This window comes from Pogoniulus pusillus, chromosome W, assembly GCF_015220805.1.
Source record: "Pogoniulus pusillus isolate bPogPus1 chromosome W, bPogPus1.pri, whole genome shotgun sequence".
In the NCBI taxonomy this organism is placed as follows: domain Eukaryota; kingdom Metazoa; phylum Chordata; class Aves; order Piciformes; family Lybiidae; genus Pogoniulus; species Pogoniulus pusillus.
Window position 1 is genome coordinate 239,641 of NC_087308.1, and position 17,842 is coordinate 257,482.

Genomic DNA, 17,842 nt, shown 5'->3' on the forward strand with positions numbered 1-17,842 from the left:
CCGCAGCCGGGGGGGGAGGAGGGGGAGGGCCAGCCCCAGCGCCGCTGGCGTTCTCCGCTCTCCATCTTGCCCAGCCCCCAGCTGTTTCATTCCTTCCTTCTCCCTCATACTCCTGTCCTTATTATCTAGTATGAAATCTACTTTGAAAATTTCGAAACCACTGATTTTCTCAGACTCTTCAAGACAGAGGCAGAAAAAAGGGAAAAGGCAGAGGCTAAGCTGTCTGAGCTATTGAAATGCTAATTCCCCTGTAGCTTTACAAATGCAAATTGACCGAACTTCTGAAGCAACTCAAGGAAACCCATGAATTCTTTCTTCCCCACCGATCTCCTGCCGTCCTAACGCAGTCTCTCCCCGTGACACACGAGCACCGAGAGAATCGAGGCAAAGAGCCGACAGTCTTTGTTCTCGGCTGCGGGGCGCGGTCCGCCGAGCACGGGGCGGACGGGCGGGGGCGCGGCGGGCTGCGACGGAGAAAGGGGGGGGGGGGGCGGATCCAGAGTGTCGCCGAGCTGCGGGAAGTAGGGGGGCGGTCCCGAGCTCTCCGGCGCGGGCGGGCTGGGAGGGCTCTGCCGGCGGCGAAACTCCGAAAGCGAGGAGGGGGGGGTGTTTCCGAGTTCTCTGGCATGGGCGCTCCTGCCGTTTCTGTTTTTTCTCTCTGCTTTTCGTCCCTCTGTCCCTTCAGCAATGTCATGTTACCAGTCAAAAGCGAAAGTCTCTGTCCTGCATCGCATGCTGTCGTTGGCGGGGGTGCGGTGGGGGGGCTGCATTCCAGACGATAAACAGACCCGGCGATCGCGAAAGAAGGCGCCGCAGCAGCCGGCAGATTCGCCACGGCGGTAGATTTGTTACAGCACTCACGGCTGCAGACGAGCTGCTTTGGCCGTCCCGAAAAACTTATTCAAACCGAGAAGCTTTCGCAGCGTGCTGCCGTCGGGCGGCCATGGGCAGCCGCCATTACGGGGTGTCGGTGAGTCGCTACAGGCAGCTGCCATTACGGGTGCTGGTCGGGGGCGGTTCCCGGTGATGCGCAGCCGCCATTGCGCCTGTCGGCAGGATTTTCGTCCACTAAGACAATGATTTAAGTCTCGCCAGGCGGATTTGGGCGATTTTAACGGGTCTACACTCAGCAGCAACTCAGTCGCAAGCACGTCTCTCCCACGTCTCTCCCAGCGCTCCGGCTAGACCAATATAAAGTCTTCTAGCCTCCTATGCGCTCAGCCCACAGAGCTTAAGCAAGTCTGTGAGATGTCTCTCTCGGAGAGTAAAACACGTCAGCGGGGATAGTGCCGCGTTCGTTCCTACGTCGGCCTCACTTGTTTAACTCGGAGTATCCACCCGCGACGTGGATTTCCGGCTATCGCCTCCGTCCCGAGGTAACGCCCTCCGGTCCAGCGGCACCGGTGACGATAGTTTTTTCGATACGAAAAACGTCCGCAGGGTGATCGGCCCCTTTTTGGCCAACCCTCCGGCCTCTTGAACGCGGTCCTTCCTGCAGCCGGCCTGCCTCGGTCTTAGCTGAATGCCTGATTCGCTGTTCAGGCACCATTTGCCGGTGGAGTGCTTGGGTAAAATGACTCTTTGTTCACCAATATGGTTAGATGGTCATAATCCACTTTATTTCCGTGATACAGTGACTTATATGCATTCTAGCAAGAGGCGTGCTCAACTTAAGATTGGTTACAATCAGAGGGTACAGGGTTACTTGTAAGGCATAGATAGGTCAGCATACCATAACAATCTAAGGGTCAGCCCTCCAGATCACCTACTCCAGCCCCCTTGGCTATCTGACTCTGCCCACTACAGCTGTGTGGGGGGTGCTCACTTGTTTACAGTTTGATTTCCTGGGCTAGAAGCGTCCCAAGGCCGTTTCTCAGCACAGTTGCTCATGTTTATCATTTCTGTGTCCTCTGCTAACAAGAATTCTCCAACACGCCTGTGCGCATCCGTGCCCTGCAACAGAGGCAGCAATGGTGCTACGTCCTCATTGGTTATTCTCACTATCTTTTTGAATCCAGTGAACATCATCCATAAACTTTTTGACATCTGGCAGTATTTTCAAGTCTGTGTGTAAGTCAGTCTTTTGAGGCCTCAGTAATTTTCCAGCTCAAACAGTTCCAAGGGCTCTGCTGCTCCAGCAAAACCTGCAAAGAGATAAGGAGGGAGGAAGGAGGCGGGGGAACGGGCCCCGCGAGCCAGAGGTGGAGGGGGAGGGCTGGCAGTCTCAGCATCAGATTTCGCCGCTTTTGCCTCTGCCCTCCATTTCGCCCAGGCTTTTTGGCTTGTCCACCTGATGGCTGTTGTTTCTTTTCTTCCCTCTCCCTCATATGTTTCCTGTCCTTTACTTCAGTACTAGATCTACAGCTTTACCAAGTACAACCTCCTGATGCTTTACTCTGAAAACTTCTAAACTGCTGTTTTCTCTCACATACTCAGACAGAAAGCAGGAACATGAAGGGAAAAAAAAAAAAGGCAGGAGCTAAGCAATTTAACGAGGCTGTGTGAGCCATTGAAATGGTAATTGGACCCCGTAGCTTTTCCCACTGATTTTTTCCCCAATGCACCTATTCCTGCCACTCCCCTTAGTCCCCATAACACAACACTGAGAGAAGCAAGGCAAAAATTGACAGACTCCGTCCCGGCTGCATTCAGCCCTCTAATTTCTGGAGATTTGTGAGGAAGCATCTCGTCTGCGGGTGCATTCCGCTGTGGGGGGCATGCTATGATGGTGTGGGGGTCAGTGAAGGGCGGATCCAAGACTGCTCGCCGCACGGTAGAAAATGTGGGGGGTGTCCGGTTTCTTCTGGCATGGTTGCTCTGCTGTATCTTTTTTCTCTAGGCTTTTCATCCCTCTATCTCTTCAGTAGTTTCTTCCTTTACCGAATAAGAGCGAAAAATCTCTGTCCTGCATTGCACGCTGTTGTTGAGGGGGGGCGTGGGGGAGTGTTGCATTTCAGACAATAAACGGACCCTGGCAATCGCGGGTTAAGAGGTGCTGCAGCACTTGGTAGATTCGTTGCAGCACACATGGCTGCAGTGCTGAGTCACTTTATGGCACTCCCGAAAACTTTTTCAAACTGAGGAGGTTTTTGCGGCTACAGCCGCTGAGCACCTATTGGCAGCTGCCATTACGGATGCTGGTTTGGGCGGTCCCGGTCACACGTGGCAGCCATTGCCTTTTGGCGGGCTTTTTGTGTCCGTTAAAGCAATGGTTTATGTCTTGCCAGGCAGATTTGAGCATTTGAGCGATTTTGATGGCTCTACCGTCAGCAGCAACTCGGTCCCAAGTGCGTCTCCCACGTCTCCAGCGCTCTGGCTAGATCCGGTACAGAGAGTCCTCTAGCCTCCTATGTGCTCAGCTCATGGAGCTTATTCATGTCTGATGGAACGTCTCTCTCAGAGAGTATGCATGTCAGCGGGGACAGTGCCGCGTCTGTTTCCATAGTGGCCTCACCTGTTTAACTCGGAGTGCCCAGCCACAGCCCTGAGTGTCCAGCTAATGCCCCCCTTCCTTGGGCAATGCCCTCCGGTCCGGTGTCATTGGCTGACATTACTTTTTGATACGAAAATGTCCACAGGGTGGTCGGCACGTTTGCCAAACCCGGCCCTCCTGAAGGCGGTCCTTCCCGCTGCTGGCCTGCATCGGTCTGATCTGCATGCCTGATTCACTGTTCAGGTGCCATTTGCCAGTGGAGCACCTGGGTAAAATGACTCTTTGTTCACCAATATGGTTAGATGGTCATAGTCCGTTTATTTCCGGTGTTACAGAGACTTATATGCTTTCTTGCAAGAGGCGTGCACAACTTAAGATTGGTTACAATCAGAGGGTACAGGGTTACATGTGAGGCATGGATAGGGTAATATACCATAACAGTCTGAGGGTCAGCCTCTGGGGCTGGCTAACTCTGCCCACATGCAGCTGGCACTCCACCCCCTGCAGCTGCATGTGGGGGGTTCTACCCAGTGCCTGGTATCTTAACTCCCAAGATGGGCCCAAGGACACTTCCCAGCATGGGTTGCTCATGTTTATCATTTCATGTCCTCTGCAAGCAAGAAATCCTCCAACATCAACGTACCATCCTCAATCTCTACAGATGCTATTATGAAGGAGCAAGCTTAATAAGCTTCTTCATGAGACCTGTTCCAAGAGGAATGTCATCAGGCTCATGTGTGCCATGATCTCCATAAAGCACTTCCTGCACAGGAAACTCCTTCAGAAGCTTAATTCCCTGCTCAATGGTGTTGCACTTCTTGGCTGCGCGTGGTAGATCATGTCAGGAAGGATATCTCATAGCCACAGCCAACAGGAACCGTGTCCACAAGCTACCCTTACCAAGAGGTGAGGGTATTTGTCCTAGGTATTTGTCCACTCCATTCTCCTTTGTTAGTGGCCCTAGCTGCTTGGCAGACTTGTCTCCTACCTGCAGGGCATTTGCACCAGCATCTTGCCAGCCAGCTTACGATTGGCTCTCCTGATTCCCTTGAGTATTCCTTTCTAACTTCCCTGACCTCTCTGAGGGGATCATTGGAATTCTGGATGTCATCCTTCTCCTCTTCCTCTTGTTGTTCTGGTTGTCCCTGGCCTAGAAACAGAAATTTCCTAAGAACACTCTTAAACTCCTCGGAACCATCCTCTTTCTTGGCAGTGTGAGGGTTTGGGTGTTCCCCGCCCCCTCACACTTTAGAAATACTCAGACTAGACTCAGCTGGCTCTGGGAATATAAATGAAGCTATTTATTTACAGCTAGCACAATATACAAGCAGGTATTTACAGTATATACAGTTATATACAGAAATATACAAGATAAAAGGTAATACAGAAACACAACTCCCCTCCCAGAAACCTGAGTCCCCAGGAGGGCCTCCCAACCACTCTTCCACCTTCTTTCCACCCCTCTACCTTATCACAGAGTATAGCTTGCATGCAAGGTGAGTTTGGAGGATTGGCAAGGGGGGTTAGAAAACAGAAGGATTAGTTACACAGAAGCAGCTCAGGGCACTCACTGCAACATAGACACGCACACACTGACTCTCACTCCGTCTTATCTATATTTGTGTTCTTGTTTTTATACATCTCTGCAAGCCTATGAGTGAAGTAGACTTCACCATTGTTTCCTTTTCACAGCCTATAATCTATTTTTTCTCCCTAAAATATTCTAATTTGCCTCAAACTAGCACAGTAGGGATAATACAGGAAGAGGAATGGAATAACATATTACAATATCCACTGTCCTCCCCCTTGAGACTTTCCACCACCTCTGGAGTATTTCCATTTCTGTGGTATAACAGTGAATCATTAACCTACAACAGGCTAGTAAAGTAGTTCTATTGAATGACAGAAAACATTCTGCTTTGAACTGAAACTGGTCCCTAGGAATAATATTCTCCTTTGTCTTACAAACAAATATAGTTTCTAAAAGACAAGGCAACAAAGAAACCTGTAGAATATGTAGAATGAAACAGAGGGGTGTCTGGAAAGGAAGTAGCAATATCACATGGACTCATTAACTTCTGTTTCCTTTGCCAGTTCTAAAGTGGATGACTTGTCAACTGCTATTCTGAAGCAGAAGAACAGACCCAATCGGTTAATTGTTGATGAAGCCATCAATGAAGACAACAGTGTTGTGTCACTGTCCCAGGTATGTCATCTATAAAAGCAAAGCATTTAATCTGTGTGATGGTTTGGGTGTTCCCTGACCCCCCCACTTAAGAAAATCACCCAGACTAGACTCAGCCGATCTGGAAATTGAATAAAGCTTTATATTCACAGCTTAGCACAATATACAAACAGATATTTACAATATCTACAGCTATAGACAGAAATATACAAGTTAAAAAGTAATACAGAAACACAACAGCCCTCCCAGAAACCACTTCCCAGGAGGGGCTCCCAACCACCCTTCCACCTTCTTCCCACCCCTCTACCTTACCCCAGACTTTGCCTTATGTTCAAGGTGAGTTTGGAGGATCAGCCAGGGAGGTTAGGACGTGGAAGGATTAGTCACACAGACGGCAGGTTAGAGAGAGATAAGTGCAGCCCAAAGCCAGAGAGCAAACTCTGTTATCTATGTTTGTGTTCTTGTTTTTATGCATCTCAGCAAACCTATGAGTGAAGTAGACATCACCATTGTTTCCTTTTCACAGCCTGTAATCTAATTCCTCTCACTAAAATAGCCCAGCTAGGCTCAAACTAGCACAATCTGGTAATATGCAAGCTATTACTGTCTATTAACCTGAAACGTAGCTTTGCAACATGAATCCAAGTATTTGTGTCAGAAGCTGCAGCAGTTCTTAGTCTGACTTTAGGATGTAGCTCTTGAATGGTATTGTGGGAGCCTCTGTCTTTGTAGATGTAGTGTATCATTTCCAAGATGTAATTCTTCAAAGTCAAGTAGCTGTCCTTCAAATGCTTGAATTCTTGTTTTCTCAAAAGCTTGTCTTAATGCCGTTACTGTTTATAGGCAAAAATGGATGAATTGCAGTTGTTCAGAGGAGACACTGTTCTGCTAAAAGGAAAGAAAAGGAGAGAAGCAGTCTGCATTGTTTTGTCAGATGATACCTGCTCAGATGAGAAAATTCGCATGAACAGGGTTGTTCGCAACAACCTGAGAGTGCGCCTGGGTGACGTGATCAGGTGAGGACTAGTTTGCTAGCCATTGTATATCCCTGGGATGCCTAAATTTGTGTCTGGACTTGATTCAGTCTGTAGCAGAGACAGGGCCTACAGGAAGTATTCTCATGTCTTCCAGATGAGATTACAGAAATGTTTTCAAGTGTATGTCTTGCATCAGGGATCTCAGTTTACTTTTGCATGTGTTTCTGACCCTATGTATATTTAGATTAATAATAAAAAAATATGCTAAAGACTCTTGAAGTCTCAAGACCTTCACAGGCCCAGGTCCTGCCATTAAATTAAGTGGTTCAATTGTCCCACTGTTGTCTCAGTCTTCTTCCCAAATTTACACTATCAGATGAATTCAAAAGTTTTTCCAGTCTAAATTTTTTGTTTGTGAAGTTAACTGTGGAAAGCAGTAAGCAACTTTGTAACTGATCTCATAGTATGGTTAGCTCAAGCACTGAGATGCCCTATGACAAATAGAAGTTAAAGCTTCCTAGAAATGAACAACAAAAATATGAAGTAGTCAAATAGCAAGATTAAAAATCCTTGGAGGTTGTTTATATTGCAATTTTTATTATATATATTTTTTTTAAATAGTGTTGCACAAATTTTGTGCAACATTTGCAAAATGTAGCAGGAAAGCATTGAAGTATATATCTTGGCTTACAGGAGGCAATTTCCATTCTATGATGACAGTGAGGGGAGAAAATCTGAGTGTTTCTAAAATGTAAAAATGCCAATTTGCAGGCTTAAATATGTGAGGGTTTGACAGCTCTTTCTCCTGAGCATCTTAAACTGGAATATCATGCATATGTTCTTGGAAAATTTGAACTTGGTTTCTGGTACTAGAATTCCTGGGGTGATACCTGGAATAATGTTTAAATGCAAAATGCGTTTCATGTGAACTTTGTAGAGGAGAGAAAAGTCTGACTCATCTCTCTACCAGTAGAAAATGCAACACAACTGTAGTTGGAACAGAACAGCACTTTGAGTCAGTCTGTGGATTTAAAATAAAGATGAATCCTTATTTTAACTTGATGTGGGATTACTGTTTGAGTAATTTCTAGTGTGACAGTTTAGTCTGTGCTCTCCCTTTCTCTGCTGGGACTGTGTCTGTAGTTGTTCTCAGCCTTCTAGATGTATTACCAATTGCCTTTGTTTTGTTGCAAGGATCGGAGGCCTTCATAGTATTCTAGAATGCTTTGGATTGGAAGGGACCTCAAAAGGTCACTTAGTCCAACCACAATTTTCACACCTCTTGTCCTCAAAGTTTTCTTGTTGATTTTTAAGGGAACAGAGTGCACTGTCAGCAAGTTTGCTGATGACACAGCTCGGTGGAGTGGCTGACACACCTGAAGGCTGTGCTGCCATTCAGTGAGACCTAGACAGGCTGGAGAGTTGGGCAGGGAGAAATTTAATGAAATAGTTAGGACAAGTGTAGAGTCTTGCATCTAGGAAAGAACAACCCTGTGTGCCAGTATAGGTTGGGGACTGACCTGTTGGGGGTCCTGGTGGACGGAAGGATGCCCCTGAGCCACCAATGTGCCCTTGTGGCCAAGAAGGCCAATGGCATCCTGGGGTGTATTAGAAGGGGTGTGGCTAGTTAGGTCTAGAGGAGTTCTCCTCCCCTTCTATTCTGCCCTGATGAGGCTGCATCTGGAATATTGTGTCCTGTTCTGGGCCACTCATTTCAGTAAGGACAGGGAATTGCTGGAGTCCAGTGCAGAGCCACAAAGATGGTGAAGGGAGTGGAACATCTCCCTTATGAGGAAAGGCTGAGGGAGCTGGGGCTCTTTAGTTTGGAGAGGAGGACACTGAGAGGTGACCTCATTCATGTTTATAAATATGTGAAGGGTGAGTGTTGGGAGGATGGAGCAAGGCTCTTGTCAGTGATGACCAATGATAGGACAAGGGGCAATGGTTGCAAGCTGGAGCATAGGAGGTTCCACATAAACATAAGGAAAATCTTTTTCACTGTGAGGGTGATAGAGCACTGGAACAGGCTGCCCAGAGAGGTTGTGGAGACATTCAAAACCTGCCTGGATGTATTCCGGTGTGACGACTTCTAGGTGATCCTTCTCGGACAGCGGATTTGGAGTAAATGATCTTTTGAGGTCCTTTCCAACCCCTATCATTCTGTGATTCTGTGATACTTATTGTGTTACTTTCTGTGACCTGATTTCTGCCAAAATCCAGATTCATGTGTTAATCATTTCCTGCTTGTAGTCTGCCAAATGTTTTTCCTTCTGGGGCAGTCTGTCTTTTCCTTTACTATTATGCTATATCCTATCTGTAAAGCATGTCGTAAAGCAATCTCTTAAGTCTCAAAGTAGCACATGAAAAGTCGCATGCTCAGCTGCAGTTCCACATAGGCTTTTCTTAGCTGAGAAAGCCAGTTTGAGTTTTCTGCCTCTCTGCTGCAGCTTGATACTCTGAGGTGTTGCTACAATAGGATGTTGGTCTACACTGTAAAATAATAGCTGAAATATTTATTTAAAAAGGAGGAAGGGGCTTTAGACTTCAACCTAAATGTAAATTTCCACAAAGGGGAATTGACAGACAATTGGCTGCATTTGCTTGGTACTGTGCGAGCCTTTGCTCAGAATCAGGGCAACAGGAGCTCAGTTCTCTGTAGTAAGTTATGAGAGAGAGGAAGGAACAGTTTCCCACAGCTTACTTTCCTTTACAGTTGGTTCAGCAGTAGCTCTTGTTGAAACAAAATTTAGCTCATGATTCTTGCAGATCTTTAGGCTGCATCAGTAATTTGTGAATATGCCTATGGATGGCTAGGGGGGTGCTACAGAAGAGCAGAGAGTAGGAAGTGTGGTGGTTTGGCTGTTACCCTGCCCCCCCACACTTTAGAAATGCCCCAGCTAACTCAGATGGGCTCTGGGAAAATAAATGAAGCTATTTATTTACAGCTAGCACAATATACAAGCAGATATTTACAATATATACAGTTATATACAGAAATATACAAAGTAAAAGTAATACAGAAGCACAACTCCCCTCCCAGAAACCTGAGTCCCCAGGAGGGGCTCTCAACCACCCCTGTACCCCCCCCTACCCCTCTCAACCTTACCCCAGTTCTCAGGAAAGAAAAGAGGTGCAGCCAAGAGGTTAAGGAGCAAGGTTAGTGGCAGTGAGGTTAAGGAGATGTTGCTTAGTCTGAAGCCAAAAGCAGAGTGAGAAAATGGCGAATGTTATCTAATGTTTACCCTTCTTGTTCCCATAGTTCTCAGCGAGACTGTGAGAGAAGGAGACACAACCATTGTTTTCCTTTTTTCAGCCAATTATCTAGTTCTTTTCACCAAAACATTCTAGCCTGCTTCAAACTAGCACAGGAAGAAAGTATGAAACTCCTTAGCAGTTTTGGACAGGGTTGAAAAGAGTGAAGTAAAATGTGTTGTAAAGACTAGCTCTCCAATAGGCATGTTTTTTGCTTTGTCAGCATTCTCATGCAGATCCGAAGTCCCACCAAAGGCTTTGGAGGGTCCTTTCTGGCATTTGTACTGGCCTGGGAAGGAACATCACTGCCTTTTCAAGACTAGAGTGTAAGTCTAGGATGATATGGCTAACCAAAGTTTTCTTCTGTTGCAGCATCCAGCCTTGCCCAGATGTGAAATATGGCAAACGTATCCATGTGCTGCCAATTGATGACACAGTAGAAGGGATCACAGGGAATCTGTTTGAGGTCTATCTCAAACCATACTTCCTGGAAGCATACAGACCCATCAGGAAAGGTAATAGCACCTGTTATTAAAGTCCTGATAGTAGTGAGCATTAGCTGAGCTAGTCTTGAGATGAAATAAAGAGAATTTCTAAAAGCTTGCAGAGATCTCTACAAAGCATTAGACTGACATCTGTAGAATGAGACACTGCTAGTGATGATTTTTTTTTCCATAATTGTTAGGAGATAGGGTGATACCTGCTGGCTGGCTGGCAGGCAAAGAAGCTTGGTAAATCTCCTGTGGTTCATTTTGGTTTTATTTTTTTGTGTGTTTTTTGGTGGTGGATTTTTTGCTATATGGGATGGGAGAACATCAGAAAAGGCTCAGGTAGAACTCACTTTCATGGAATTTTCTCCTAAGTTGCTACCATTTGATAAGATTGGGTAGTTGCCCACATCTTAATCAATTGGTTGGATATACTAGCTGGCACTCTGACTAAATTCACTTTTACAAAGTAATTTAATTAATAAATGGGAGAGTGCATAAACCCCAAATATACTTTCAGAGTTGTGTTAATAGCACTTCTATTGGAATAAATAGACACTAATACAGTATAAACAAGTTGAAGTTATTCAGCTTCTGTATCCAAATTTAGCCAGGAATCATAGTGCGGTATTATGTATTCTGCTTCTGAAGACAACCAGTTCTAATTAGTAATGGCTAGTTGTTATAACTTCAAAATTAATTTTTATTAAGTTTGGGCATTTTACCTGTTTTAGAAATGTTAAATTGAAACTGAATGGAAATGATTGCTTTTGTGCTTTGTGTTTAGGAAGTATTCTTTTCTGTTTGCTGGTTTTGTTTACTGTTTTTTATGGATGAAATTTGAGAACTTCAGCTGCTCCTGGTCTAAGTGGTGCTCTGATAGTCACAGTACATACAGCTCTTGAGTTTAAAATGCAGAGCAATGTTAAAAATGCCAGCAGTGTATACCTATGTAACTCACTTCTTTGTCATTTGGGGCTCCTGGTAGTACAAGGGTTGACATTTTTCAGACGTGTTGCAGCAGGCTACTGAATTGTGGAGTTTTATAGGTGACATCTTCTTGGTGCGTGGAGGAATGCGTGCAGTGGAGTTCAAAGTAGTGGAGACAGATCCAAGTCCTTACTGCATAGTAGCTCCAGACACAGTGATCCATTGTGAAGGAGAGCCCATTAAACGAGAGGTGAGCTGAATTTTGCCATGCAGTTATACTGAATCCCCTCTGCCTGAAATCTGTTTTTGAGAGCAGCAGTGTTTACAGTTCCTGGTTTTGCATTTTATATATTGAATGTAATTATTAAAAGCTATGGTTTCAGGAGATGAGCTGCTGGTGAAGGTAATCATAGAAATATACTTCTGGTATCCTTCCAGATGCTGAGATGGCACTAATGCTTAGATTTGCTGTCAAGATGCCATACTTCAGCAGCAGCCGGTTTTGCATTTGCTTTCAGACATCTCATGCTGGACTTAAATGCACCATTTAATTCCAAAATACTCTTGATCTATAACAGGGTGGGCTTACAATGTTACTAAATTCCATGTCATGTGAAAAGAAAGCAATTAGTACTTTTCCAGTGAGAAATCTGAATCCCTAAATGTTCGAGATTTAAAAAAAAAAAATTCCCACAGTCCCTTAAGGTATCTAGCCTTGAGTGTCCCAAGCTTGAGGCAGCCTGAGTGGGTTGTCTGTCAGGTCTTGGCCACTGTTACAGAGTAGGAAATCTCAGAGAAGTGAGTTAAGGTGGTTGTATACTTCATAAAGTAAATGCTTCTTTACTACCTACAAATCAGAGTGAGTGTTGGTTTGTAGTTAGGTGCCTTCTGAAAAATTGACCTCTATTTGACACTTGTGGGAGTATGTCTGGGCATTGGATGAGTCCGGTTTGGGCTCTTCAGGACACAGCATAGGCAGATCGCAACAAATTCAGCCAAGGCCATCAAAATTATGAGATTCTGAGGGCAAAATGAATGAGGAGCAGCTAGGAGAATGGGTTGATGCAGTATGGAAATGGTAAGGCAAAGAGGCAAGCTTACTGGCAACTGCATGATGGGAAGGGGTGGATTACCAGGCTCTTCCAAGAGAGGACTAGAGGAAATGGCACGAGCTCTATCAAGGGAAATTACCAATGGATACTGAGAAAAAGATTTTCCTAATCCTGGAGCAAGGCCTGGAGAGGGCAGGAATCTCCAGACCTGGAGACCTTCAGTGCTTGATAGGGCCAGACCCTCAGCAACCTGCTTGAAGTAGTAGTTCTTGTTTGTGGGGTTTAACTGAGTGTTACGTTTAGGGAAGCATACATTTGGTAAGACATGAATCCCCTTGCATTCTAGCCAGTCCTCAGAGATACACCGATTGCTTTAAGATTGCTGATGATAAACACACTAAACTACAAAATCACTATATAACTCAAAACTGTGATTGCAATCACAAATTTGATATCCTGGGGATGCACTCAGCATAGCTAAGATCACAAATCATACCCAAAAGGGATCCCTTCAGAGAGGGGGGAGGCTGGGGGAAGAGGGAGACAAAGCCATTGACCTCTCCCCGCCCATTGGTGTCCAATTCTGATCCCCTCCAAATGAGATAAGAAATGTGATGGTTTGGGTGTACCCCACCCCAACACACTTTAGAAATACCCAACTAGACTCAACCAGCTCTGGGATTATAAATGAAGCTATTTATTTACAGCTTGCACAATATACAAGCAGCTATTTACAGTATATACAGAAATATACAAGGTAAAAGTAATACAGAAGCACAACTCCCCTCCCAGAAACCTGAGTCCCCAGGAGGGGCTCTCAACCACCCCTGCACCTTCCCCCTGCCCCTCTCAACCTTACCCCAGTCCTAAAGAAGAATAGAGGTTCAGCCAAAAGGTTAAGAAGCAAAGGTGAGTGGAAGGTGAGGTTAGGGAGCTGCAGCTCAGTCAGAAGCCAGAAGCAGAGTGCCACAAAATGGCGAGAGTGTTATCTAATGTTTTCCTTTCTTCTTCAGCAAGACTCTGAGGGAAGGAGACATCACCATTGTTTTCCGTTCACAGCCTATGATCCAGTTCTTCTCACCAAAACATTCTAGCCTGCTTCAAATTAGCACAAGAAATTTGGGCAATATTTATAGCTCATTATTTATAATTGTGCAGGGATGGGACTGCTGTCAGTCATCACTCCTAGTGGTCAATGTGATCGTCTGGGTGTTACTCGTCCCCCCCCCACTTTGGAAATCACCCAGACTAGACTCAGCTGGCTCTGGAAATATGAATGAAGCTTATATTTACAGCTAGCACAATATACAAGCAGATATTTACAGTATATACAGTTATATACAGAAATATACAAGGTAAAAGGTAATACAGAAACACAACTCCCCTCCAAGATACCTGAGTCCCCACGGGGGGCTCTCAACCACCCTTCCACCTTCTCCCACCCCCTTCTCAACCTTACCCCAGTCCCAAGGAAGAATAGAGGTTCGGCCAGGGGGTTAAGAAGCAAAGTGGATTAATCAGAGACATCAGAGAGACTACAGAGAAAAGCAGCTCAGCCAGTTCCCCTAGAAGAAGTAGAAGCGACTCCCTTATCTATGTTTGGATTCTTGTTCTTATACCTCTTAGCAAACCTATGAGTGAGGTACACATCAGCCTTGTTTTCCTTTCACAGCCTGTAATCTAGTTCTTCTCACCAAAACATTCTAGCTAGGATCAAACTAGCACAATCCACCCTTATCTCAGTCAGTATTGCTGAGAACTATCTTTATATTTATACTAATGAATATTACAAGTTCAGTTCACACTTCATTCTGGCTATCTCAGATGTAGGTGATTCAAAAGCTCAGAACAGTTTGTCTCCTCACAGATGAGACGAGAACAGGGACTCCCAGGTGTGATGGTTTGGGTGTTCCCCGACCCCCATGCTTTAGAAATCACCCAGACTAGACTCAGCTGGCTCTGGAAATATGAATGAAGCTTATATTTACAGCTAGCACAATATACAAGCAGATATTTACAGTATATACAGTTATATACAGAAATATACAAGGTAAAAGGTAATACAGAAACACAACTCCCCTCCAAGATACCTGAGTCCCCACGGGGGGCTCTCAACCACCCTTCCACCTTCTCCCACCCCCTTCTCAACCTTACCCCAGTCCCAAGGAAGAATAGAGGTTCGGCCAGGGGGTTAAAAAGCAAAGTGGATTAATCAGAGAGACGTCACAGAGGCTAGAGAGAAAAGCAACTCAGCCAGTTCCCCTAGAAAAAGCAGAAGCGACTCCCTTATCTATGTTTGGATTCTTGTTCTTATACCTCTTAGCAAGCCTATGAGTGAGGTACACATCAGCCTTGTTTTCCTTTCACAGCCTGTAATCTAGTTCTTCTCACCAAAACATTCTAGCTAGGCTCAAACTAGCACAGTCAACCAGTTGTTTATCAGTTGCACAAGACGTTTCTTGTTTTCTTTTTGGTTGTGACTCCTCTGGTCAGCGGTGTTGCAGGTGTTAAGTGCAAGAATGGAATGGTGGGCTTCTGCCTCGCCCCCTCCCTTCTGCCCAGTGCCATGACAACACAGACCAGCCAGTCTCCACCCAGCCCCTGTGCTTGCTCTGGTCACCATGTGTTTATCAGCAACATTTGGCTTGATATTTTTGCCATTATTTTATGCTTCCAACACTGAGCCCCTCTGAGATTCCAGGCTGTGTTATTGTATTATTTTAATGTAGCCTAATTTGACAGATGACTAAGGCCAGTAGAGATTTGGACAGTCAAATGAATGGATGTGGTAGAATTATACTGAAAGAGTTGGTCACAGTTAGTCTTGCCTGCACACCTGTAACATTCTCTGTTAGTTCAAGTCAATCCCAAAAGAAAACACTGTGTCAGAGAACTGTATGGTAGCTAGTATATGTCACATAGTTAGAAATATCAGTTTAAGGAATAAGTATATTTTAGACTGGGCTTCATTGTCTATTTTTATCTCTGTGAGCCACATCAGAGGAACATATGACTTGTTTTGCACTAGAGTCTTTAGGGCAGCAGAGGCCATAATTCATGAGGGTGGACTTCAGTGAGGTCTAGTTATGTGCAGACATTTCCCTTTGCATGTCTGGGAAGAGAGAACTAAGAAACAATTGTAGAAGACACCATGAAGACTTGAAAGTGAGAATCTTAAGACAGCAAAGAAATGGCAATGAGCTTTGGGGGCACTCACTGCAAGAAAGACATTGAGGTGCTTGAGTGGATCCAGAGAAGAGCAAGTGTTGGGAATAGTAGTATTAAATGTAGTGATTCTATAGAATTATCTGAATATTATACACTGGAACATAAGCCATGGACAGGCGAGAGTGCACAAGCTCAGAAGTACTGAGTTAAGATAAAATAGAAGGTTGGAATGACTTTAGAGAATGGTGTAACAAATATAAACAAATGTAAGGCTGGAGCCTGTGGTTTTCACCTGTCTCTGCTGACTTAGATTGTTTAGACACAATGCATGTATTGTTGAGAGAATATGATGTATGTCTACGCCAATTAGTATGTAATTTCTAACACAAGTACATGTAACCAATTACAGTTTAATACAATTTGTAGCCTTCTGATGAAAGTTATATAAACACGTTTGGAATTCAATAAACAGATTGAACTTGCTTGCATCAAGCATCTCCCCATCTCTTCTGATGCCTATGGCATTGTAGCCCATGGCAAGCAAGAAAGCTGGTGAAGAATCTGGAGAATAGATCTGGTGAGGAGCAGCTGAGAAAACTGGAGATGTTTAGTCTGGAACAAAGGAGGCTGAGGAGAGACCTTATTGCTCTCTACAACTAACTGAAAAACAGTTGTAGCAAGGTGGATGTTGGTCTCTTCTCCCTAGTGACAGGTGATAGGATGAGAGGAAATGGCCTCAAATTGTGATAGGGCAGGCATCAAACACTGGAATAGGCTCCTTGGGGAGGTGGTTGAATCTCCATCCCTGGAGATGCATAGATGTGGTGCTAAGGGACATGGTTTAGCACCAGACTCGGTAGAATTAGATAATGGTTGGACTTGATGATCTTAAAGGTCTTTTCCAACAAAAACAATTCCTTTAAAATCCTGGATTGTTGGGTTCTGTAGACTAGGAGGAATTATTGAACTATTGTTTTCACTCATATTCCACTCATATTTCACTTTTCACTCATATTTCACTTCATTCCTACCGGGTAGGATGAAGAAGAGTCACTGAATGAAGTGGGCTATGATGACATTGGTGGCTGCCGGAAGCAGCTGGCTCAAATCAAAGAGATGGTGGAGCTTCCCCTCCGACATCCTGCACTTTTCAAGGCTATAGGGGTGAAGGTAAGTACCCATGTGCACCAGGTGGATGAGTGGGTTTGCCCCTGTGGATGACTCTTGGTCTAAGTTAGTGAATAAGTAATTTGAATGGGGGGTTTAAATGTTGGTGTTAGGAAAGTATTTCCTCACATGTTTTGGACACATACTGGCAACTTGCAAAACAGAGGAATGTTTTAAATCAGCCAGTTACTTACAAGGTTTCTGTTTGTAAGGGTGTTGATAGCAATGTTTCATGAGTTTGCATCACAATTTCAGACTGGCTTTATCAAATGCTTACAGCTTCACTGTGGAAATACTTAGGCATTCAGATACTAGCTCAAAACCTATGTCCCTTGCTTTTGCCCTTAGCCTCCACGTGGGATCCTGCTGTATGGTCCTCCTGGCACTGGTAAAACACTGATTGCCCGAGCGGTAGCCAATGAAACAGGAGCTTTCTTCTTTCTAATCAATGGTAAGTTTTGTGGCCGCTTTGACCCCAGATCTACTGTGTGTTCATTCATCCATCTCATGATGATAAATGGTATTAATAAGGCTTATAGAGCCACATTGTCCCCCTGAGATCCTTCCTTACCTCTTTGAAGTGTGACTCTGGGGACACTTAAGAGGCCATTTGTGTGGAAGCATCTGTAGTGGCACTTTCCTTAAGCTTGATTGTTTTGTGTCAGGCTAGTTAGAAAGGATAAGTAGAGAGTCCTGCACCTGGGGAGTAATAATACCATGCACCAGTACAGGTTAGGGATTGACTTACTGGAGAGTAGCTCCACAGAGAAGGACCTTGAAGTCCTGGTTGATAAAAAGTTATCCATGGGACAGCAATGTGCCTTGGTGGCCAAGAAGGCAAATAGTATACTCAGATGCATTAAGAAGACTGTGCCCAGCAGATCGAGGGAGGTTCTCCTCCCCCCTCTATTCAGCCCTGGTTAGACCACATCTGGAATACTGTGTACAGTTCTGGACTCTCCAGTGCAAGAGGGACAGGGAACTATTGGAGAGAGTTCAATGGAGGGCTGCAAGGATGATTAAATGACTGGAGCATCAGTCTTATGAGGAAAGGCTGAGAGACCTGGGGCTGTTTAGTCTGGAAAAGAAAAGGCTGAGAGGAGACTTTATCAATGCCTACAAATATCTGAAGGGTGACTGTCAGAAGGATGAAGCCAATTTCTTTTCAGTGATACTCAGTGATAGGACAA

At 44.9% G+C, this 17,842-nt stretch overlaps 1 protein-coding gene across 2 annotated transcripts in view; it reads left to right on the forward strand.

The window, feature by feature from the left end:
- The window catches only part of LOC135192884 (transitional endoplasmic reticulum ATPase), a 125,698-nt gene that overhangs the window by 62,312 nt on the left and 45,544 nt on the right, over nucleotides 1-17,842 (forward strand). Inside the window, exons 1-7 of one of the 2 annotated variants that reach the window (XM_064176263.1) lie at nucleotides 823-970; nucleotides 5,528-5,639; nucleotides 6,462-6,634; nucleotides 10,220-10,362; nucleotides 11,385-11,515; nucleotides 16,524-16,655; nucleotides 17,001-17,103. In XM_064176263.1, coding sequence (XP_064032333.1) covers nucleotides 6,468-6,634; nucleotides 10,220-10,362; nucleotides 11,385-11,515; nucleotides 16,524-16,655; nucleotides 17,001-17,103 — 676 coding nt within the window. In that variant the 5' untranslated portion in view covers nucleotides 823-970; nucleotides 5,528-5,639; nucleotides 6,462-6,467. Of the gene's footprint in view, nucleotides 1-822; nucleotides 971-5,527; nucleotides 5,640-6,461; nucleotides 6,635-10,219; nucleotides 10,363-11,384; nucleotides 11,516-16,523; nucleotides 16,656-17,000; nucleotides 17,104-17,842 lie in introns of those variants that run through there. The other variant, XM_064176261.1, reaches the window with a different exon arrangement.